Source organism: Mya arenaria, chromosome 8 (genome assembly GCF_026914265.1).
Source record: "Mya arenaria isolate MELC-2E11 chromosome 8, ASM2691426v1".
Taxonomy (NCBI): Eukaryota; Metazoa; Mollusca; class Bivalvia; order Myida; family Myidae; genus Mya; species Mya arenaria.
In genome coordinates this window covers 41,132,700-41,159,246 of record NC_069129.1, presented here as the reverse complement: position 1 = coordinate 41,159,246, position 26,547 = coordinate 41,132,700, and the positions used below count along the sequence as shown (strand labels likewise).

The 26,547-nt window shown below is 35.6% G+C and overlaps 1 protein-coding gene across 1 annotated transcript; it reads left to right on the top strand.

The window, feature by feature from the left end:
* The first annotated feature begins 5,645 nt into the window (after positions 1-5,645).
* Positions 5,646-26,492, top strand: LOC128244194 (histidine-rich glycoprotein-like). The gene is made up of 2 exons (XM_052962211.1): positions 5,646-6,191; positions 26,316-26,492. The coding sequence occupies exons 1-2, from the start codon at positions 5,646-5,648 to the stop codon at positions 26,490-26,492; spliced, it is 723 nt and encodes a 240-aa protein (XP_052818171.1).
* Positions 26,493-26,547: the final 55 nt, after the last annotated feature.

The following is a 26,547-nucleotide window of genomic DNA, read 5'->3' as shown; positions in this document are numbered from 1 at the left end:
ATTGTCTCAGCTAAGATGACACAGGTGGCACTCACATCAACAATGGTCTCAGCTTAGAGGACACAAGTGGCACTCACATCAACAATTGTTTCAGCTTAGAGGACACAGGTGGCACTCCAACAACAATTGTCTCAGCTTAGAGGACACAGGTGGCACTCACATCAACAATTGTCTCAGCTAAGATGACACAGGTGGCACTCACAGCAACAATTGTCTCAGCTTAGAGAACACAGGTGGCACTCACAGCAACTATTGTCTCAGCTAAGAGGACACAGGTGGCACTCACAGCAACAATTGTTTCAGCTTAGAGAACACAGGTGGCGCTCCAACAACTATTGTCTCAGCTTAGAGGACACAAGTGGCACTCACATCAACAATTGTCTCAGCTTAGAGGACACAGGTGGCACTCACATCAACAATTGTCTCAGCTAAGAGGACACAGGTGGCACTCACACCAACAATTGTCTCAGCTAAGATGACACAGGTGGCGCTCACAGCAACAATTGTTTCAGCTAAGAGAACACAGGTGGCACTCACATCAACAATTGTCTCAGCTAAGATGACACAGGTGGCACTCACAGCAACAATTGTCTCAGCTAAGAGAACACAGGTGGCACTCACATCAACAATTGTCTCAGCTAAGAGGACACAGGTGGCACTCACAGCAACAATTGTTTCAGCTAAGAGAACACAGGTGGCGCTCACAGCAACTATTGTCTCAGCTAAGAAGACACAGGTGGCACTCACAGCAACAATTGTCTCAGCTAAGAGAACACAGGTGGCGCTCACAGCAACTATTGTCTCAGCTAAGAGGACACAAGTGGCCTTCACATCAACAATTGTCTCAGCTAAGAGGACACAGGTGGCACTCACAGCAACTATTGTCTCAGCTAAGAGGACACAAGTGGCGCAATTGTCTAAGATTAGAGGGCACAAGTGACATTCACAGGAACACTTAGTTTACCTTAGAGGTCACAGGTGACACTCAAAGCAACAATTACCTCACATTGGAGGACACATGTGGCATTTGCAGCAATAATTGTCTATGCAAAGAGGACACAGGTGCTCCTTTAGGCAACAATTTTCTCAGCTTAGAGGCAACAAGGGCCTCTTACTGTACCAATTGGCTCAGCTAAGAAGACACAGGTGGGGCTTACAGCAACAATTGCTTAAGCTTAGAGGACACAGGTGGCACTCACAGCAACTATTGTCTCAGCTTAGAGGACACAGGTGGCACTCACAGCAACAATTGTCTCAGCTAAGAGGACACAGGTGGCACTCACAGCAACTATTGTCTCAGCTTAGAGGACACAGGTGGCGCAATTGTCTAAGATTAGAGGGCACAAGTGACATTCACAGGAACACTTAGTTAACCTTAGAGGTCACAGGTGACACTCACAGCAACAATTACCTCACCTTGGAGGACACATGTGGCATTTGCAGCAATAATTGTCTATGCAAAGAGGACACAGATGCTCCTTTAGGCAACAATTTTCTCAGCTTAGAGGCAACAAGGGCCTCTTACTGTACCAATTGGCTCAGCTAAAAAGACACAGGTGGGGCTTACAGCAACAATTGCTTAAGCTTGGAGGACATAGGTGCCACTAACAAGGACTGTAAACAAAAATGTCCTCAGCTATGCAAGCATACCAATGTCCACATCTAAACAGTTGTTTATTTAATTGAAGGTGGCTCTTTAAGCAACAATTGCAAATGGCAATTACAGCAACAATTGCAGGTGACACTTACAGCAGCAATTGTGGATGGTACTTACAGCAACACATACATGTTACACTTGCAAAAAAACTTGCAGGTGACACTTATATCATCACTTGCAGGTGTCACTCACAACAACATTTGCAGATGGCACTTGCAGCAATAATTGCAGGTGACACTAAGAGCAACACATTCAGATGGCTCTAACAGCAAGTCACCTGGAAGTGACACTTGCATAAACATTTGCAGATGGCATTTACATCAACACTTGTAGGTGGCACTGACAGCAACAACTGCAGATGTTACTTACATAAATGCTTGCAGGTGGCACTAAGAACAATATTTGCAGTTTGCAGTTACAGAAGCAATCACAGATGGCACTTACTTGCAGCAACAAAAGACTTGACTGCACAGCTGCAATCAATGCACAAATAGCCTAACCTTAAAACATGTTTTTTTTTAAAAACTATGGGAAAGCAAAAACCATAGAATAAAGACATCATTATCTGTCAACTGAATGTAATTGTTATAAGCAAGACAAATAAGGACAAGGCAAGAAAGTTATGGGAAGTAAAAGCAATCATGTCTAATTTTGCATAATTGGTACAAAGGCCAGCCAAGCCAAAAATTTGATCACCCCTATAATGCATTTTGTAAACAAATTTTCTCGTCTCATAGCCACTAACCTTCATTGCACATTGTTATTCTTGGACATTTCTTCTCGGATCCTATACTCATTACTTGCTTTATCATTCTAATTAACTGTGATCAATGCGGACATTTCTGCCCTATGAAATGGAACCAACCCCAAACCTAATTACCAGTTTTAACATACATTTCCTGCAAAACCCTCCATAGACTGAATCTTTCAAATTGTCTAATAAACTATATACAAATCTTGATTGAAAAGCTTCACATTTATATATTTTCATCTATTCATAAGCTTCTATCTACACTGATTATATGTTTTCATCTTTTCACAAGCTTCTATCTACACTGATTAGCTCATTGTCTTCAAAACGCATGCAAATTTTTGCCATTGTACACCAGACTTTTCGCCAATATTGGAAATGAATCTGTCAAAATCTTAAGTTCTTCTTTCTAGTATTCGAATTAATACTTGATTGATAATCCCAACGAGGGTTGTTATTGACATTGTGTCGACTAATTAGAATTTCTCGTTGAACCATCTCTGGAATTAGACAAATTTCGCAAAGAAGTTCAACACAATTATTTCTTCCAAAATGCATTTGTTAAATCAGGGGTTCTGACTAAAAGCAAATAAAGAACATAAAATTTGATTTTCTAATTTTTCAATGTGCACTTTTATTAACCGCGAATATCGGCTCTGGTTTTTCCAGTGATGGATGAAAAATTCTGACAAATCTGAGCAATATTTTTTTTGCTCTGATATGGGTTATATCTGTACACAATCTTAAAGCATGCTTGCATTTTAATGCATTCAAAGACATTTGTTTAAAGTTATCATTATGACATTACAGATATGCAACAATAGGATAAATTTAAGCAAGTTAGTAAGTGTATATACTCTTACTTTTTTCATGATTCCCAAACATTTTTTACGATCAATTTTGAATTATAAAACTCTGAACATAGATTGCATGATAGATTACAACACAATAAGTAAGATATAACAGAGCACTGCTGAGCAAACCCTGAACACATTTTTCAGTGAGTCTGCTAGGTTTTTTAAGTGTCATATGAATATCCATGGTAAATTGAGTTAATAATGGCCAGGTTTAAAGTTTGCAACATATGTAACAATTGTCATATGGATATCCATCAATATTGAGTTAATAATGGCCATGGTTTAAGTTTGCAACATATGTACGTACCAAGTTTCATATGGATATCCATCGATATTGAGTTAATAATGGCCAAGGTTTAAGTTTGCAACATATGTACGTACCAAGTTTCATATGGATATCCATCGATATTGAGTTAATAATGGCCATGGTTTAAGTTTGCAACATATGTACGTACCAAGTTTCATATGGATATCCATCGATATTGAGTTAATAATGGCCAAGGTTTAAGTTTGCAACATATGTACGTACCAAGTTTCATATGGATATCCATCGATATTGAGTTAATAATGGCCATGGTTTAAGTTCACAACATATGTACGTACCAAGTTTCATATGAATATCTAACAGTATTGAGTTAATAATGGCCATGGTTAAAGTTCACAACATATGTACCAAGTGTCATATGAATATCTAACAGTATTGAGTTTATAATGGCCATGGTTAAAGTTCATACCATATGTACCAAGTGTCAGATGGATATCTTAAAAGGTATTGAATTTATAATTGCCAAAGTTTTGATATTTGCATCATCGCCACCGACAACAACATCAAGGCTTTGACAAAACTAAAAAAAAAAATTGAGCGTAATAAATATATAACAAGCAAAACATCTGAGCATATATATGCAAAGCTAATCACAATGTGAAGTTCCAAGGAAAAAATCTGTAAATGATCCATCCATCTATTAATGTAGATGTGCTGTCAAAACTCTAGATAACCCTGATAAAAGGGTTAAGATTTCGGCAAAATTCTGATGAAATGACATGATTAGATGCTTCATAATGAAGTTTTTTTCTCTCTCTGATAATTAACACAGCAGGACATTAGAATTTATTTCAGAACTCCAGGGGTGTTAAGATAATTAGAAAATTAAACTACTTATAAATATTTCTTGTGGCATTTTGAATTATTGCATTTTTCTATCAGTTTTTATGCATCTGTTTTTAAAACAAAACTATTAAGAATGTAGGTACGGTTTTTGTTCATTAAAATTACAAAGATTATGGTCCGATATCAAGGCATATGGGATATTTATCTTAAAGGATCTATATAGAAAATTATAAACCTAATCACATTAATTTGCACCCATTCTGATTACAAATACATTATTTTCAAGTGATTTCCCGTATCAATATCTGTTATAGACACTGATATTCCACTATTTCCATCACTGGTAGATGTGGGGTACAATCAGAAGCTATAATCACTTGTATAACTATCTTGAACATTACTTATTGTTATTTCAAACATAGAAGTTTTTAACAAAAACACCACAATGCAGAAAATGCTTGCCTCCACAATGCAGAAAATGACCACCACCACAATGTAGAAAATGACTGCCACCACAATGTAGAAAATGACCACCACCACAATGCAGAAAATGACCACCACCACATGCAGAAAATGACCACCACCACAATGTAGAAAATGACCACCACCACAATGCAGAAAATGACAGCCTCCACAATGCAGAAAATGACTGCAATCCACAATGCAAAAAATGACCTCCACCAAAATGTAGAAAATGACCGCCTCCACAACGCAGAAAATGACTGCCACCAAAATGTAGAAAATGACAGCCACCACAATGTAGAAAATGACAGCCTCCACAATGTAGAAAATGACTGCCTCCGCAACGCAGAAAATGACAACCACCACAATGTAGAAAATGACAGCCTCCACAATGTAGAAAATGATGGCCTCCACAATGCAGAAAATGACTGCCACCAAAATGTAGAAAATGACAGCCTCCACAATGCAGAAAATGACTGCAATCCACAATGCAAAAAATGACCTCCACCAAAATGTAGAAAATGACAGCCTCCACAATGCAGAAAATGACAGCCCCACAATGTAGAAAATGATGGCCTCCACAACGCAGAAAATGACTGCCACCAAAATGTAGAAAATGACAGCCTCCACAATGTAGAAAATGACAGCCACCACAATGTAGAAAATGACAGCCTCCACAATGTAGAAAATGACTGCCTCCACAACGCAAAAAAGACAGCCTACACAATGTAGAAAATGACAGTCTCCACAATGTAGAAAATGACAGCCTCCACAATGTAGAAAATGACCACCACCACAATGCAGAAAATGACTGCAATCCACAATGTAGAAAATGACAGCCTCCACAATGTAGAAAATGACAGCCTCCACAATGTAGAAAATGACCGCCTCCACAATGTAGAAAATGACCGCCACAAAAATGTAGAAAATGACAGCCACCTCAATGGGGAAAATGAATGCCACCACAATGTAAAAAATGACCGCCACAACAATGTAGAAAATGACAGCCACCACAATGCAGAAAATGACAGCCTCCACAATGGTGAAAATGACAGCCTCCACAATGTAGAAAATGACCACCACCACAATGTAGAAAATGACCACCACCACAATGTAGAAAATGACCACCACCACAATGTAGAAAATGACCACCACCACAATGTAGAAAATGACCACCACCACAATGTAGAAAATGACCACCACCACAATGCAGAAAATGACCACCACCACAATGCAGAAAATGACCACCACCACAATGGTGAAATTGATCACCACCACAATGCAGAAAATGACCACCACCACAATGCAGAAAATGACCACCACCACAATGGTGAAAACGACCACTACCACAATGTAGAAAACAACCACCACCACAATGCAATGTTAACAAGTATCATTTATTGCATTGAGCTTAGTGTTAACAAGATTAGAATATATTTCATTAGAAAGTAAGGTATAAACAATGTGTGCAACATGTGTTGGTTTCTCTCAGCCTTACTTTCGTTGAAATGTCCCATAACTCATGGCTGATTATCAAACCTGAGAGAGATTGGACAAGAATGATTTTAGGAAATTTCTTAAAAATAAAGTAAAATTGCTCTCAAGACTTAAGGCCAATTATCGAACTTCTCCAAGATATTATGTCACATTCTGATCAAATTTGGTGACGATTGTTTCTGAAGTTACTGATCTGACAAGACTGATTTGAGGTACTTTCTACAATTAAAGAGCTATTACTCTCCGATGAATTATTCATGGATAACTAAATTGTCGAAGATATTATGCCCATACACATTCAGACCAAATTTGGTGATGATTGGACAGAGTCTTCTGAAGGGATTGATTTGACAGAGCGATTATAGGTAAAATCTATAATAAAAGGCCAACAGCTCTCAAGCCACTAGAGCAATATGGCTGGTTAACAAAATGTGCATACAGATTTTGACCAAATTTGAGAAGGATTGTACAAAAGCTAAAGTTATTGATTGGACAACATACCACAGGTGAAACTATTTAACATCCCCCTTCTATGAGTGAGGAGAAAATTACGATGCTTTATTTTGACAAATTTTGGAAACTCTGAAAATGAACAAGTTCATGTATGTATAATTTAAAAATAGACAGAAAAGCTGACAGATTGTGATTAAGTTTATTTCAACCATGAAGCAGTTATCATGGCTGCCTGTAGCCGCCATGCTCACATCATGATCCACAAGTCACAGACAGCTGCTGCAAAGTTGAGAATTTACTATTTCTGCCCCTAGCTCTTGTGAATAATGGTCAATAACAAAACTTTCATCTTTAACAATTATAATAAATTATCAGCATTATTCTCTTTTCATACGATACCAAAAATGTAAATCAACATGCAATATTAGACTGATGAAAATAATATTATGTCATTCACAGTTTCCAGTACATATAAACACATTGAGAGCTTATTTCATTTCTACTGCAACCTCAGAACCTTCTAGAAAAGTCAAAAATTTGATGACCGAGGTTACAATTTACACTTTAATATCAAAGGATGAACTTGTCACAGTTTTAAAGAACTTGTTAATTCTTATTTATTCATCCAAAGACATTTTAGAACTATTGTGATAAACAAGATCATGCAGAGTAAGCGCCAGCACACGTCTATTGTTTTTCAGTTGAACAAGAGGCATAACTCAACAATTATTACAGCCAGAGTTATGGGCCTTGTGTACATGTGCTTAATGTCTCTGGCTACATGCGAATGACGTTTAAAATGAATTTTAATATCTTGTATGATTTATGAGTTATGACGCATGTTAAATGTTTTTGCACACCAAAGAGGACAATTGCGCCAAAGATTTCACAATGCCTAAATTGTTCTTTTGAACGAGACATAGACAAACTACAAATGTACCATAGATTCTTCTACCATATCAAAGTTCCATGACCGATGACTAAGGTAATATTACTTGCTAATTCCAAAGGATGAACATGCTCACCAGTTTTCTGTATTAAATCTTAGAGTTAACCAAAATGTCTTATATTTCAGATAATAAAGTTAAAACAATGTGTGTAAAGTATGTTGGTGCCTCTCAGTGTAGCGCTCCTTCAAATGAACCTTAATGTGCTTATAAACATGGTAAGAGTTTATTTTTCAGGCACTGCAGTTGTCTTTGTAATTTCAATAGCAGTGATTTTTTCTCCACTGTATTGGAAATAGGGCCAGGAACCGAATGCTCCAACTGTCAGAAAATATGCCTGTCCTAGGGTCATAACTCATGGCAGGTTATCCAACCTGACCAAGATCCGACAAGATCTCGATATTAGGTAAGGTTTACAAAGAGCGAAATTGCCCGTTATCAACCTTGTCCAAGATATAATGCTGATAAACATTCTGACCAAATTTGATGATAATTGGACAAAGGTTTTTCAGTAAATGATCAGACAATCAGATTTCGGGTAATTTCTATAATTAAAGGGCATTAACTCTTAAGTGACTTGAGGAATATAGTTGATTATCAAACTTGTGTAAGATATTATGCAAATGCACATTCTGACCAAATTTGGTGTTGATTGGACAAAGGCTTCTAAAGTAACTTCTGACAAGACCAATTTAGGATATTTCTTTAACTAAAGGGGAATAACTCCTGAGTAACAAGAGCAATAACTTTTGAGTGGCTTAAGCAGTAAGGTTGATTATCAAACTTGTCCGAGATTTTATGCCCATACACATTCTCGCTAGAATTGGTGATGATTTGACTTATGCTTTTATAGTTATTGAACGTTCAACATACTAGATAATTGCGCGCGCAGGTGAAACTTCCAATACGTCCCTGCACGCAAAGGTTTGCAAACCATTTTTTTTTTAAATCTTTTGATTTTATTTTCAAACCCAAAATTGGAGATTTCATTTCCACATTCGGGAATAATTATGTGTCTTAATAGCTTTATGAATGAGGACAAAACAATGTATATTTTCATATTTTTGTTCTGTGGATGTTTGCATGTTTATGACATATTAGTATAAGAAAAATTCACAAATCAAACACCACTAGCAGATCCAGGGTGTGAGCACCCGACTTACAAGCCACCCCCTCCCACGCCCAACCCGTACCCCCCTCTGCTGAAATTGTCCAAGTGAACATTTGATCATTATGATAGAAAATTTATGCATAGCTATGTATAAATCACACAAAAATGCACCATTTAAGACTAAAATTAACACAACATATCCTTGAGGAGGGCTCTCAAAACACCCCTTGCCATTTTTAGAGCCTATTTCATGTTTTTTTGGGGAAGCACCCCTAAAGTATGCTACCCACATATTTAATTCCTGGATCCGCCCCCGGGCACCATCTTTCAGGATAGGACAATACCGAAGACACATAGATGACAATAAATGTTCGTAAAAAACATCACAATCAGACGCTATAATTATGGAAATAACAGCTAAGAAGGGGATAATGCAAATTAGGGTAATCAAAAAAGCCTTAATCACAAAAACAGGTTCGCGCTCACGCTGAATTCACATCCATATAAAATGAGAAATTAATCCTAGTAAATTGCCTCTTACGTTGACAAGACTATGTGATCTATAACAATGCGAAGCTAATTACAAAAACAATTAGTGAGAAATTGATCTTCGATCATGATGTGAAATTTTCTCTCCTATTTTTGCCCTGAACAGGTTGCAGAAGATATGCAAAATGGGGCAATTTTACCATACAAAGAAGTTACAAGATTTTCTCGCACTATTTTTACTCAAGACTCAGAACCAACCATCATGTTATACTTTTTTTGTCAATTTGGAACGGATCCATTTTGTCACATAGAAACAACAGTGCTTCAGTTGTGTTCATTCTAAGTAAGAAATTGTTGGTATTTATTTTTAACAAGTCAGATATTTTATAAATATACATGATAAATATTTGGGTTTAGTAGAAAGCCAATGGATTGGGTATTTATTTTTAACAAGTAAGACATTTTATAAATATACATGATATATGTTTGGGTTTAGTAGAAAGCCAATGGATTGGGTATTTGTTTTTAACATCTCAGACATTTTATGAATATACATAAATAATATTTGGGATTTACAAGGAAGCCAATGGATTGACGTGTATGGAACCTTTGTTTTAAATGCCATGATATTTTATTAATGCAGACCACAATAGAAAACAATGTAATGTTAATGTACATAATTATACCCACATTAAAGTTACCAATTAATTACTGTTCAGACATTGAGCCTGCTGTCAGCTCAAAACACTTTTTTGTCTACTTTGAAAACAAAAAACTTGTTTTAATTGTATTGAGAGGTATGATTGCAATGACCATTCAATGTGACCTTCTGGGTCTTCCATATGACATTTCATCCAAATACAGTGTCAACATTCGCTTCATATTCAACTAAATTGGACCAAGTGTATGTTACTGAATTCAGTTGTGTAAGAGAGATTGAAAAATGTCACCTATACGTGTACGAGCACTTGTAGCTGTTAAATAACGCAAGGAAACGAGACATGATGTCATTTCTGTTTCTGTTGTAAAATTACAAACCTGTAACCAATTAAGCATAGAACTTATTGAAGGCTTATAGGCAATTTCATTGGCTTCAATTGTCAGCTGTAATCTAAGTCCCTTGAATTATTCAACTTGTGCAGTAAATAAGTACCTATTGACATATTAGCACACGATAAGAAGTCCAAATGTATACAATCTTGTACAAATTGAAAATTACTTTTATTAGGCCAACTTCAACTCTTACTTGTAATGGTAGCTTCACATACACAGTGTTTCTCGACCTCTGTAATATTTTGGCCACAAAAAATATTGTCAATTTTTGTCTTTTAATCAGTATAATGTTAATATGAGCATAGCAAAAGTGGCTAACTGTCACATTACACACCAGTCAAAATTCCGAATGTTTTTTTTGGTTATTTTAAGTTTTTATAAAAGAAGAAATTCAAGGGCCATAACTCTGAAGTGACTGGGGCAACATAGCTGGTTCTTAAACTTAAGGCCAATATTTTCTGTCCTTATATACATATTATTTAAGTTTATTATTTTAAAACCATCACCATTTTCAATTTATAAAATCTTTTTTATGTGCCATCTCTGCAGTGCAACAGCAGTTATCACTATCGCTTTGATCATATTTATGACCATATTTAATATCTATGAATGTCTTTTCATATTATGGTTAAAACAAACAACCTCAAAAATGTCTTATCCTTGTTTGTTTTTAACAGGAACAACTAATGCATCACTTTGTTCTTTCATTAGCAAAGACATTACAAGCATTTTGTTTCATCTTTAAAGTCTCCATAAAATTCTGTATCATGCACCTAAAGCCGGTATTGTCTAAAGGGAACAATCATTCTCGGCAAAGAATTCCTTAATTTTGAGACATGGCAAGTCAAAAAGGTTCATTTTAACTAAATTGTCGAAGCACTTAATCAAACTATCTTTAATGGAGGAAAAGCCAAAGGTTCATTAAGATAAATTAAGATGGAGAATTCATTTGTATCCCTCTAAACAGGCGACTGTCTCAGAATTAAAATTCACCAGTAAAAATCGAGCTTGGTTCAATGAAATTTGAGAGAGTTGACAATTACGTAAGATGCCATCATGGTTGTTACAAAAATACTTTTTAGAAAATGCATATCTGCAAAATCGTTCAGTTATGCACAATGTTAATGAAGGTTATTGTGAAGACATAATGCCAAGATATATCACTTAAAGCTGCACTCTCACAGATATAACAATTTAACAACTTTTTTATTCTTGTCTATTAAAGAGCAAATTTTTGTGTAAATATCTGCAAACCAATGATAAAAGATTGCTGACAAAAGATCATATGGCAGATTTTCATATTTCCATTCAAAAAATTAATGGTTTATGGCTTAAAACTAACGGTTTAAGAAAAATGCATAAAACATCAATTTTTGAACTTCAATATAAAAATCTGTGATTTAATTTTTTGTCAGTGGTCTTTATAATACAACTGGTTTCCATGGATTTTCGCAAAAATTGGCTCGTTCCAAGACAAACAAGAAAAAAGTTCTCAAAACCATCAATATGTGAGCGTGCAGCTTTAAGCAAGAGTCCTCTTTTAGGGTTTAAAAAGACATCAGGAACAAGAATAGCAAGTGGTTTAGTGGTCAGACACTTGTCTGTCATCCCAGGGATGCACGTTCAATCCCCTGCCCATCACTAAAAAGATTTACTGTCTTACAGAGGGGTCCCTGTGTTCAGTGCTTAAACACTGGCTCACATATTCTAAGATCCAGGGGGCGGATTCATAAAGCAAACTAAGGCAATTCCTTACTTAAGTAGTTTCATAGTCAAATTAGAAAAAATGTATAAGTGTTGTTAACATTATAGTAGATTTTTTTTTATAAGGACAATGAAAATTACATTTTTTGGTAAAATTTTAAATTTTTGTTTCATATCATTAAAGATATACTGAAATCAGGAAAGTGACTTTAGTTTAGAAACGACATAAGAAGTTTTATGAATTAATCGCCCCGGAGTAGCTGTAGCCCGAGTAACATTTCGTCTGTCCACAAAAAAACAAGACTGATACCCTCTTTATAAATATCACCAACCCTGAAAGTCTTGTTAAACCCTAAAAGAGGACTCTTGCTGAAGTGATATATCTCGGCATTATGTCATTTTCTTTCTTTAGGTTTTCTGCTTAGCGCAGTGGTAAGTGCACTTGCTTCTCACCAAGGTGACCCTGGTTTGATCCCCCGCCTGTGCGCATGTGGGTTTGGCTAGTGGTCACGAAGCCGGACAAGTGGGTTTTTCTCCGGGTACTCTGATTTCCCCCACAACACAAGACCACTATCTCGCGCAAAATTGTGCCAACAAGAGTGACTACGTATAAGTTAGTATAACTTTCTTCACAATCTTTGTAAAATATATAATATTTAAACTAACCCTCAAAGTCTGTTGGTGTCAGAAACATACCCAAAACGAAAAAATTCCCATAACCAAAAACTGTTAAGAAAATGTCATGGAGATGCCAAAGAATATAAAAAACAACACTCCTATTAAACCATATTATCTGTTGGTTTTGCTTGTTTTATTTGAAAGAATTGAACTAACACAACTTTGTAACAAAATCAACATACAATATACGTATAATCATATAAAAAATACATAAGTAAAACAAATGAGAAATTAACAACAACTACCTGCTAATCAGTAAAGATATAAATTCCTATTAATCAAGATAATTGAAAGAAGGGTAAAAATGGCAGAAGGCTTTTAAACATGAAGAAACAATTAGTGGCATCTTAAGTTTTGTTATAATTAGGCAATTAGCAGCAATGGGAAAAGGAATAAACAAAAGTTGAAATTTCTCAGGCTCTGGTATTGCCTGTCAGAGCTTTCCAAATACAACAGGAAGTTCAGCCATTAATTAGCTGCCTAATTACCAACAGGTTCCTACTGAAAGGGGGGAACAGGGGGTGGAGACTATCAGGTTACATTATGGGGTCCATAAATTGTCTCCAGATTGCCATGCAGAGGGCTCATTGATAGACTGGCTACAAAATGTCTTCAGAAAACATTAGAGTGATAAATCGCATGTATTCCAAGCAAATATTTTGGTCAAAGTGATTTGGCTCATAGTGATAGATCTTAATGAATTTTGTCATCATGTTTTGTTAACATTATAACACAGTTTCATTTGAATATCTGATAATCTCAAACAACTTCCAACATATAATGTGTTAATGACTATAATAACAAGTGAGTTCGGCAGAGTAACGCTAATGCCGTCTCTGCCAACATGTGAACTCAGTTTCATTGAAATATATTACTTACATCTAAGATCAGTGCCAAAGTCTAAACAAAGGCTATCACAATACCCTGACTAGAAAATAACAGATACACTAATAATGAGCCAAAGCCATGACAACCCACAGCACAACATCAGCTCACCTACCATATGATCGATCATTTTGAATCAATGTTTGTAAGTAGCTATAATATCTATGAATAAAAAATAATAGTGTTAATTGTTAGTTTAAACAAAGTTGGTTTAATCTTGAAAATAAAAAAAATCTATTTAATTTGTGGCATTAACTCAATCTCTATATTAAGATATTTGTTTCTATGCTCGTTCATAGGATGGCCCCTACCCTGGTATGTCTTAGTCCTTGAAAAAGAAAAAAATATATATTAATATATATTTACAATAAACTGCATTGAAGAGCTGGGATTTATGAATGGCCAAAATGTGACAGAAATTAGTCATGTCAAGTCATAAATTTTTCAGAAAATTAGTTGTTACATTTTAGCGTTATAACCATGCAGACACAGAGACCAACAACTTTAAATAGATCAAATAGTGTATATTTATTTTCCAGTGACAGAATCATACTGATGACAGCCTACCAAGCACTGACCGTCTACCAAATCCTGACTTGAACCTGATGTCAAACCCAGTTAATCTACCAAGACCTGACTGTCTACTAAATCCTGACTAGAACCCAGCTGCTCTACCAATCTAATTCTGCTGCTCTACCAAGCCCTGCATGTCATGACTGTGTTCAAAATTCTGACTTTGGTTTGACAACATCTTTTCATAATATTTTGATATGATCTATATTCCAAAATATTCTTAGTTATATAAGATGGTTTTATTACATCTTTTTATATAAAAGGCCAGTTGACTTTTCCTGTAGAACAGCATCTTAAAATGAATGATATGTATATACAACTAAAGTGCTAACAAACCAACAGACACTAAAATGTTGTTTTTTTCTAACATGTTTTTTTCTATTATCAATAACTTCTTGAACCATTATGCTACAATTTTATATTACAAGTTGGTACTCCCCAAGCAGCCAACAAAGTAACCTCAATGATGAGACCATTTTAAACCCCTGTTCCTACTTGAAAAGTGGTCAAGTCAAAACCATCCCTAGATGACCTCCGAATAAACCCAAATCCAACTCTAATCTAAAGTGTTTCAGTCATTTGCCATAATTAATATTTTTGCAAATGCTGGGAAAATCTCATTAATGTGCAGTATGATTAGCATCAATGGTGATAGTTTTGTTTCTCATCAAAGATCTGCCAAAGCCAGGGGGTCAGTGTTTTGTCATGAACATGCTGAATTGGGGCTACTGTTGAATTGAAAAGAGGACAAACATCCTGAGTCTTTGATTAGATTGACGATTAATTGAAATCAGGCTTTTTTTTGAAAGTATTTATAAATGTTTGCAGTTAAATAACTTTGCAGTCAATTTATATTCATCATTTTTTTATATTTAAATCATGCTTGAAGTCGTTCTGTCCTTAAAACTAAAATAACAAAAATTATGGTAAAAATACCATTATGTTAATAATTAATGGTGGCAGAATAACAATAATATAGCTTATTGGACTTATACATAAAAGTATAATAATCAACATGATTTCAAATATATAAATTTCAAATGCTAGTCAATATAACATCTTTTTTAAACAGTGACATGATATTCGTGATCTCATTTGAGTCAATAGTTTGAAAAAAAATAATCAGGAATGTTACAATTTAGATAACTCTCTATTCCAAATTAGTCTTAATTTCTTATTTACTGATGAATGTCATCACTGGTGTTGAATAGCATCAATGGTGTTGAATGACATCACTGGTGTTGAATAGCATCACTGGTGTTGAATAGCATCACTGGTGTTGAATGACATCAATGGTGTTGAATGACATCAATGGTGTTGAATGACATCACTGGTGTTGAATAGCATCAATGGTGTTGAATGACATCACTGGTATTGAATAGCATCAATGGTGTTGAATGACATCAATGGTGTTGAATGACATCACTGGTGTTGAATAGCATCACTGGTGTTGAATGACATCAATGGTGTTGAATGACATCACTGGTGTTGAATAGCATCAATGGTGTTGAATGACATCACTGGTGTTGAATGACATCACTGGTGTTGAATAGCATTACTGGTGTTGAATGGCATCACTGGTGTTGAATGACATCAATGGTGTTGAATGACATCACTGGTGTTGAATGACATCACTGGTGTTGAATGACATCACTGGTGTTGAATGACATCACTGGTGTTGAATGACATCACTGGTGTTGAATGACATCACTGGTGTTGAATGACATCACTGGTGTTGAATGTCATCACTGGTGTTGAATGGCATCACTGGTGTTGAATGACATCACTGGTGTTGAATGGCATCACTGGTGTTGAATGGCATCACTGGTGTTGAATGACATCACTGGTGTTGAATGACATCACTGGTGTTGAATGACATCACTGGTGTTGAATGGCATCACTGGTGTTGAATGTCATCACTGGTGTTGAATGGCATCACTGGTGTTGAATGGCATCACTGGTGTTGAATGACATCACTGGTGTTGAATGACATCAATGGTGTTGAATGACATCACTGGTGTTGAATGGCATCACTTGAGATGACCCTGGAGTTGAATGACATCACCGGAGTTAAATGTGATCACTGGTGTTGAATGACATCACTGGGGTTGACTGACATCACTTGAATGGACCCTAGAATTGAATGAGAACACCTGTATTGAATTAATTTACTTATAACCTTTTATCACTGGTGTTCAATGACAATACTGGTGTTCAATGATTACTGAGTTGAGTGGCATCACCAATTTGCATGACATCCCTGGTGTCAGTTGACATAATCAGTTTTTAATGACATCCCTGGTGTACAATGAAGGAGTTGAATGAAATCACCAAAGCTGAATGACATTAATATTGCTGAATGTCATCAACATTGTCATCACTGTTGTTGTATGATTTCATTGATGTTATTGGAATACGGAATTATGGACCAGAATCGGAAATACTACTTAATTTTGAATAAAATACTGCAAATCGGATAATATTAATATTGAATAAAATGTCCCAAAATACATGCATAGCGAAATGATAATATATGTGTAGATCTAGCACTGTAAGGGTGAAGGATTTTTGTTAAAAAGTGTATATGGTACTCAATCAAACGGATTAACATTGGTCGAAATTATAATGTATTTCTCTTTTAGATTGAATCTGTAGTTGCAACATGTCGAAGGGTCGGAGAACTGCAAACTTGGCTCTTTCCATGAGTCAAACAAATAATTGTATAGGTCTATTTGTGTTATTTGTAAATGATTTTAAAGACTATAATTTATGTTAGCTTGTTTTCTGATGGAATCCCAATTTGTCTGTTAGTCGAATCCTACATAATGTACCTCAACATCCAGAATATAGCGCAAAATGGAACAGAATCTTGCGTACAAAAAGGGGGATGACAACCTAATCATTGTGTTTAATGTCACCTTGCAAGTTAGATGATTCAACTGATGTTACATGACATCACTACCTTAAAAGGTGCATAACAATGTAGACTCTGCAACACACAATGAAATAGAAGATGGTAAGCACATTGTTAAAGGGACTGGACACCAGATGGTCCCACAATAAGCAAAAAAAGTATTTCCTCAAAACAAGCATAGAATTGTCAATTCAAGCTAGTATGAGGCCGATAAAACATCACTTTACATGATTTAAAGAATATTTTGTCGCTGTCTCAGCTGAGTTTACTCCTTTAACAAGAGCTGTCGTAAGACAGAGCGCTCGACTTCGCCGCTTTGACTTAGAAGTGAATACAATAACAATGTAATATTACCACGTTTGGTCTGTTTATGTCAAACCTAACTAAAATTATTCAATACATAAGGTGACTTTGATGCTGCCCTCCCACCACCAGAAAAATGACATAAGTTATTCAAATAACTTGATTTCCTATTATGAAAATGAGGTAAAGAATATACAAATATGCCTTTCAAAAGAAATTAAATTCAAAAAAATAATAATAATAAAAAAAAATTCAAGGGCCATATAGTATAGCCCTCCTTGTTTTCCCTTGGTAAAAAACTGGTTAAGATTCAATTTAAAAATGTGCCTGTCAAAATATATTAAAAAAAAAATATAAAAAAATCAAAAAAAATCAAGGGACATAATTTGTATTTAGGGTTAAAATGGAGTTATGTTTGTTGTTGTAAGATGGTCGTAAATAATAATTGAATTTTATTAAGTGCATTGAATGAAAGGTATAGAAGTTTTTTAATAAAATCCCAACTTGCCCTTAACTTTTACTTGCCCTTAACTTTTACTTGCCTAAAACTTTAACCTAAGTCAACCAGGGGCCATAACTTGTATTAAGGATATGGAGTTATGTAACCTCATTGGGTAATGGTCCTGAACAATTGTGTGAAGTATTATGTCAATTGAATGAAGGGTATAGAATATATTCATAAATATCCCAACCTGCCAAAACATCCATATTCCCAAGTAAAAGTAAGTGGAAACAAATAATCAATCGAACATTATCACTGTATCACAAAACTCAGTGGCGAAGAAGAACCAACTCTGACGAGGATTTCTGAAGATTCCAAAGCGTCCATGAGTCTATTGCCCCATCCATTCTTTAGTTGAATGCACAGTCACGCAGGGAAATCATTCACGCCATAAGTGCAACCAAGGCCTTAGTTTACAGACAATTTCAACCTGAATACACGTGTAAACTCTGCAAAACAGAAACAAGTGATATTATAATGCATACCATTATCATCTGTTCAAAAACTGGCAGCCTCAGAAAAACTTTTCTACATGAAACTAAAACATTATGCGGTCAGAACATATATACATTGTTCGTAAATTCGGATAATGAATATCTAATGCGCTCACTCTTCCAGCCAAACTTCATCACTGCTTTCAGTCTTCCGGAGAAAACTTTTAAGATATTTCTTAAAAAAACATGCAAATTTGTTCAAGACACTATCAGTCTGAACAATAAAAATAATTGTGTGTAAGTGTGATAAAATATTGCTTGCATTTTGTTGCATAAGAACCCTAACATACACATCTTAAACCTGCCACTAAATGCTTATTTTTCGTTTTCGATAAGCTCTTAGTTATATGATGGGTAAATATACAGTTTGCATGCGTGTAAATATTGAAAGCAAAATTTGAAAGATTGGGTCAATCATTATAACCAATCATTTGTATATAATCATACAACTATATAATCTGTATAAGTAATGTACTTTTTGAACATGAATTATTTATATCATTAACTACATTGTATGCCATGTCACTTATATCATATGTTAAATCACTGAAAAGTGGAATAAAAGAGAATATACCTAAGTCAATCAGGGGCCATAACTTGTATTAAGGATAATATGGAGTTATGTAACCTCATTGTGTGATGGTCCTGAACAACTGTGTGAAGTATTAAGTCAATTGAACAAAGGGTATAGAAGTTATTTATAAATATTCCAACCTGCCCTAAAACTTTAACCTAAGTTTCATAGTCAATCAGGGGCCATAATCTGTGTAAAGAATAATATGGAGTTATCTAACCTCATCATGTGATGGCCCTGAACAACTGTGTGAAGTATTAACTCAATTGAATGAAAGGTATTGGACTTATAATGAAAATCCCAACTTGCCCTAAAACTTTAACCGGACGCCAATGCCGACGCTGGGGCGAGTAGTATAGCCCACCTATTCTTTGAAAAGTCGAGCTAAAAATAGCGCATAATCGTTTCCTAGTTTATATTGTGTATATTTAGCATGTGAAAATCAAGTGATTAGTACAGATACATGTACCAACTCTAATTTTAAATTAACTGCTATTTACATTGTTGACAAACCCAGTAAATTTCGAAAGGGAAAAAATAAGCAAAAACTGCAAAAGAAACATAAATCATTAGTGATGTGATACATCAATGTGTTCTACACAACGATATCGATTTTATGTAAGTTTTTGACAACTTTGTTTTTTTCTTGTAGTTGTTTTATCTGGTGTTTATTCCCTGTGAATGAACTGGCCAAGTTTGAGAAGAAAACAAATGGTGGGATACCAGATGGCCAACTGATAAACACTTCTAAGGCAAAGCCAATTAAAACCATTAATGTGTTAGCAACTTAATTGAGCAGGAAAAGTAAACATTTTGAATCTTTCTGGACAACATTAAGGAAAAAAATAAATTCAAGCATGCATAAAGATAACTAATCTTTAACCTCTAAATCTAATAAACGATGTGAAATTTATATTTCTGGTGAACAAAGATAGCATCCTATAAATATCGTTAATATGTTTCCATCAATTATTAAATAAAAACTGGGGAATGTAGGTTTGACTATGGGATTGTGTTATATTAAAAGTAAACATTTTGGCGCCATATTAAATAACCTAAGATTTAACTTAATTTTAAGAGTAGATGCCGAATGTTTTGATTGGACAGCATAATTAATTGGCAAATATACACTGAATGAAACCATTGAGGCATGTCAATAGATCAGGCCCCAATTTCTCGAAACATCTTAAGCTTAACAGGCTTAAGTTGCTTATTTCAATTATGCTACGTTTACACTATGTTCCCGGTGGCCACGGCAGCCCCGTTTCAGACCACCGTGGAGAAAACAGGATAAATGTGAGACAGCGCGGGGGAACGAGATATGCAAACGTGACAGACCGTTATTGCCGTGCATGCCGGACCAGAATTTTAAACTGTCAAAATATTTGCCACGGCAGCCACGGTGTGGATGAGAAACGTAGTAGGTCGTAGTAAAATGGGGTAAACGCAATGACACGTGACAGTTCGTGACAGTACGCAATAGGCCGTTACACAACTTATAAATCGTCCGTAGGGGGGCGGGAATCATATGTTATCCCCGGCATATAAAGTTCCTTTCCAGTTTTGTCACGTTGTGCTTCGTTTTGTCACGGTTTTCACGGCAAGCTAGGGTGGATGATAGCCGTTTCGTTACGTTTCATTTGCGGTGAAAACACAAAATCTTCTTCATCTTGGGAATTCATGTTTACTTGTCGAAGTATTCTGATACAGTGATTGCTGTTGCTGGGGGATTTTCTTTATACCGTGGACACAAACGTAATCCAAAGCTCTGCGGTGTTTGCGTTCGATGCATAGAAGGCCTTGACAAAAGGTGGAAAACGCATCAAACCTGGATGAAGACGTGAACAACGTGAGGGATCCCACCGGGAACGGGGCGCAACGTACATGCATCCCTAGCTGGTAGAACGCGCCCGGACCTTAGTGCGCCTTGGACGAACCACTTTCTCACCCCTACGGCTTGTCACGGTTACCTTGGTAAAACGTGAGGAAACTTAGAACAACCTAACAAAACTTGTTTATGGAGACAAAAATGGCCAAAATCCCACGGCGTAATACGTTTCGGGCAAACAGGGTTGCCGTGGCTACCGGGAACATAGTGTAAACCTAGCATTAGCAAAAATACATACTTATAGTGACTTTTTATAAGAGAAAAATGGTTTATTGTGATAATCGTAACGATAATTCCTATCTTAAATATCAAAACATTTAAATGAGTATATAAAACACAAAATATTGAAAGACAAAAATAGTGGGTTTAGCTTAATCCTGTTATAAGAGACTTAAGGAGTTTCGAGAAATTGGGGCCAGGATAATACCTCAATGATGACCCCTGAACAATTATCAAAATATGATTGTCTATAACCTGCATAACTTGCTAGAGCATTGTAAAAATCTGGATTTAATATAAAGTATATTCTAAAGTTTCATAAGTTTTGGTTGAATATAATTTAAAATACACAAAAACCAAGATTTTGAATTCAATATTGGCTTTCGCTTCATTAAATGACCCCAGGTTCACGTATTCACATGATGCACGAAAGCTCCAAACGTCACAAAGTAAAAACCTTCATACCTGGCTGGAAAAATAAAACAATGCATATTCCTTGATGGTATACAGACTGTGAAAACTCGTAGAGCTAGAATGTGCTAAAATTTATTGCATCACTCATTAAGTTAAGCTTTTCATAAAGTTTCATTGAATTCAAGCCAGTATTTGCAGAGAAATAGTCCAGAACTGAATGGACCTTTTTCACACAATGTAGAAATTAAACAGCGAATAACTCTGCGAAATTCTTTGAACCAAGGTATCAGCATAACAAATTCAAAGTATATTTGGGCATTTTTTTTAATTCCCGATCTTGAAAGACTAAATGCACAGTTTCAAACAGAACTGTTACACATATACCATCTTAAACAAAAAAGAAGTAGGACAATACCTTTCAAGTACTTTAGCCAAACGAACAATGTCCTCAAGAGGATGGTGAGGTTTTTACCTCCTCTCCCCAACAATTTAGCAGTTTCCCATCCTGATAATGAAGCCAATATTAACCAGGTTCATCTGTATATGCTTCTTCCTAGAAGCATGTAGTTTCAATTATCACAACTATTTGTTTACTGACCAAAAATGGAGAAAATTCACTACCCTTTAATATACTATTTTTTCCCAAATGCAAGTGCTTAGGGGGTGTCAAATTCACCCCCTTGACCAATAATTAATATAATATATAAACTAGAATTCTATGTATTGCCTTTCCAGAGCAATCTTCATTTTTACTATTCAAGGGCAATTACTCTAGAGTGCCAATGGTGATCTGAATGGTAATCAACCTCAGTCAAGATAGTATGTCAAAAAGCATTGCTGCCAAGTTTTGTAAAGATTGGAGAAGAAAAATCCAAGTTATAGAGTGATTTCTAAGTTATATATCAAGTGCAAATGAAACTGTGACCTTGCAGATGCGGGCATCGATTAAACAATAAAAATTATGATCCTGTAACGTGCGAGGCCAAATATGCAACAGATCCTTTCGGAGAAAAGCATGCTCAACCCTGAAGGGGTCGACTGGTCTTATATACATAGGCCCTGAACCTCCACATCAAGAGCTGGTTATGCCAATTTGCATATTATATCCAACCCAGTTCATCAACGTATTATGAACACACTTCCGCATACAGCGGAATGTTACACTTCTTTCCCCTCTGAGAAGACTCATCCCGAGTATAAGCCTGTGAAACTGGTGGGTAAGATAACTTTAATCCGGCAGTTGTCTTCATACCACTTTTGACACCATTTGTAATGTGCAAATGAAACTGTGACCTCGCAGATGTGGGTATTGATTGGACAATAAAAATTATGATCCTGTAACGTACGAGGCCAAGACGCAACAGATCCCTTCAGGGAAAAAAAAGCATGCTCAACCCTGAAGGGGTCGACTGGTCTTAAATACAGTATATTCTCCGTCCATACGGAGAACTGGTTATGCCAATTTGCATATTACCAACCAAGCACATCAACGTATTATGAACACACTTCGGCATACTGCGGAACGTTACAATCCCTATGTCTGCCATGATAGGCAGGTGAATAAAAATCTTGGGTTTTTTTCGATGTTTATTTTAAGCGTTTCTTATTAGCAATTTTACACCGTTATCGCTAACGGCATAGATACGGATATTTACACTCTATTGATGCAAAAGATGGCACAAAGATGTGCAGTTTTACCCAGACAATGAAGGAACATCTATCTGCTAGTGAACACCATCAAAATGATTGTACTTATTATGTATTCAGCCAGTCATGCCTAGAATTACAAGTAATGATATTTTGGTCTGTGTATATTCACATGACAAGAAATTTTGACAAGGTCATTCCTTTTTGAGTCCAGGGCTAATAGACTTAGGAAATAATTGAAAAACAAGAAATATAACATGGTCAAAAATGACAAAATGATATATCGCAATGTGACTGGAACTATCAAAAACTCCCTTACACAAAACAAACATCAAATATTAATTGCTTCAGGGGGAAAATTGGCAAAACAGAAATCGTTCAGAAATTCTTAAATTTCATCCAAGACTACAGCTGTCACTAAAACTTGTGGTGCCTACATTTCCATAACTATTTTTTTGCTTGCGTTAAACAGATATTTTTAGTGGGAAACTATGCTTTACTTAGGCAAAAGAAATAAAACTGTTTATTTCTTATTTCACTGCCAAAAGGAAAAGAGTAGATAGTAAGGATCATTTTTTTACAAACAGTTGTTTCTGACAATCATTTTCATATAAAAAACTGTCACCATTTTGTCTGGATACATTGACGTCACTTTTCTGTGCAAGAAACAAACAAAAATATTTAAAGGGTAAGTCAGTATACATGAAACAAACATTTTTAAAACATTTCAAGCCTTATACTTAGATGTAAAAAAAAAAAATAAAAATTTTTTGCCCCTTATTTTTTTTATTTTTTTTTTCATAATTACCTAAAAATTGTGTATCCTTTTAAGTTAACACATTAAAATTTGACCATTTTTATTTGAAATTTTCTATAATAGTGTTTACTCTGATATAGGTTGGGTTGGTATAGAATCCTGGTTCTCAAAAAAACAAAAACAGAAAATAAAATTTATGCCTACCTAACCTTTCAAAATTTATTTGGAAATGTTTGTTGAAACAAAAAAACTATTTTTTCGGCCTTATGATGGTCTTATTTATGATGGAGCATTGCCAATAAAAATTGCAATACTTTTCTGAACCACATAAAAGGGGCATCCAAAACTTAAGAGCAACATAATTACAGAGGAGACAATTATTGACCGAGCCAAGCCCGGAGTTTTTCTTAATCAATTGTCCTGCATTTCGGTTATAATTGTTCTCCATAATTCTCGATCAGAAATCTTGTCAGAATGTAATCATCATAGACAAAGCCTAAATTGGAAAGAAAATGACAATGGTAGGCATCAATCAATGTGCGCGGGCCATTACTCATTTATATGACTGCTGCATGCATCACTGATGCTATTAGGGTTTTTTTCAGGAATACAGACAAGTTTATGAAAAAAAATCTTTCGGCCATCATAATATTATTCTCACCAAAATAATCACCACCATTGATATTACCTCCTTTACAGAGAGTAGGAGCAGACAAAAAACAGTTTGTAGTATTAGGTCATGGGATGGGAACATCACTGCTAAGCTTCAACTTATTTACTTCCCATCAATGGTCAGTCAACCTTGTCAAATTAGTTGACAGTCATAGAGGTATAGTGGTATATATGTCTGCTCTCACCCAACAGGTCAAGGGTTTGAATCTCACCAGGGGGAACAGAGTGAAGTGAGATTAATTTCAATATCTTTGGTGAAACAAAAGCTTAGCCAGGCAACCCTATTTTCGGAGAGTGATGGTAGGGGTATTCCCCACCTGCCCTACTTTGTTCTACAGCTAAAGTGGATATAAACATACCAAGGATGACCCCCTAAATGCTTTGACAACTGTCTATATAAGTCATTTATATGACTCTTCCTTATAGAACGTATAAAGTGTTCAAGAGCTTCAGTCTATCCTAGTAATGCAATGTTAATCCTGATAAAACCCTTCAATAACTTGGGTCAAAAATCTTATTTTAAAAAGAAATAATAATAATTTATAAACACATGATGAAAATACATCTTTTCTGCTTACTGAGAAAGCTCAGTGTAAGAGTTGGTTAAGAAACAATTTCAACTAGACGGTGATGTATTCCATCCCCAACAGCGCACAACATTTGTGGCAAGTCAAATCCTTCATGAGATATGGAGCAGACACGAAATGTAGTCATGACCTTTGTCCTCATAAGTGTGACCTTGACCTTGAACTGTTATGGTTATCACATGTTCTCTGTACATCTCTCAATATGGTGAACATAGGACAAGAAAAATAGTTATATTAAAGTCATATGAAGTTTGACCTCTGCACCTTATTATAAATCTCAATTTATTATTAATTGGTGTATTCATTCCAGCTGACTAGCATTCAGATATCGCCAAAATGGTTATTTTTTGTCATACGGACACCATGCAGACACCGTACAAGCCCCATACAATCACACGGGCATAGAATAGATATTCTATCCTCCAAAATATCATATATTGGGGCCTCGTAGGCATGTGACCAAATGCTACAATTGAAGAGACCATCCAGATTTTAAAAGTTGGTGGAATGGTACAATTTTATAAATTGTTCGGGCATCTTACGGAAATATGACCGAGGCATAACAAAACTTTAAAAACCTATGTATTTTCTCCCACGGGTAACGATTCTAAAATTGTGATAAAAAAAAGGACAACAGAATCATTAGTACTTGAAAGTTTGCGAGCTTTAACAGCCAAACACAGAAAACTGCATTCATTTTATGAAACAGAAACAGTTAACGACCCCAGTTTATTGCACAATACTTGTTACAGATCAATCAAGACCGATGCTGCAATCTCCCCATGTCTATAACTAATTATAGGCGAAAATAATTAACTTTAGCAACTTCAGGAGCTTTAATTACGTTCTTTCCTAATCAATAGAGCCACCAATCTTAATTAATTTTGATATCGTTAATTACTTGTGCTGGGTCCTAAATACGTCAAATATATCATGCAATTTTGACATCAGATTGCAATTTTGTAGCCAGAAAATATTGCTTAAACACCTTTCCCAGTTTTATTCATAATAATTAATGACTTAATATCACAGAATATTCATGAAAACATATAAACACAGAATAATGGTTCTGTGCTTTCTTTGAAGTTATTTTATTGAACTCTTCCACACAACCAGGGTGTGATCCAGGGGTTTAATGATGTGGTGGTGGTGGAAATGGTGGTGGTGGTGGTGGTTGTAATGGGGGTGCTGGTGCTGGTGGTAATGGTGGTGGTTATGGTGGTGGTGGTAATAGGAGTGGTGGTAATGGGGAAGGTGGTAATGGGGAATGGTGGTAATGGGGAATGGTGGTAATGGGGAATGGTGGTAATGGGGAATGGTGGTAATGGGGAATGGTGGTAATGGGGAA

Coding starts and splice junctions, on each gene's coding strand:
- LOC128244194 (XM_052962211.1), top strand. CDS start 5,646: ATGACTGCAATCCACAATGTAGAAAATGACAGCCTCCACAATGTAGAA. Junction 6,192..26,315: donor AAAACGACCACTACCACAAT/GTAGAAAACAAC, acceptor CCACACAACCAG/GGTGTGATCCAGGGGTTTAA.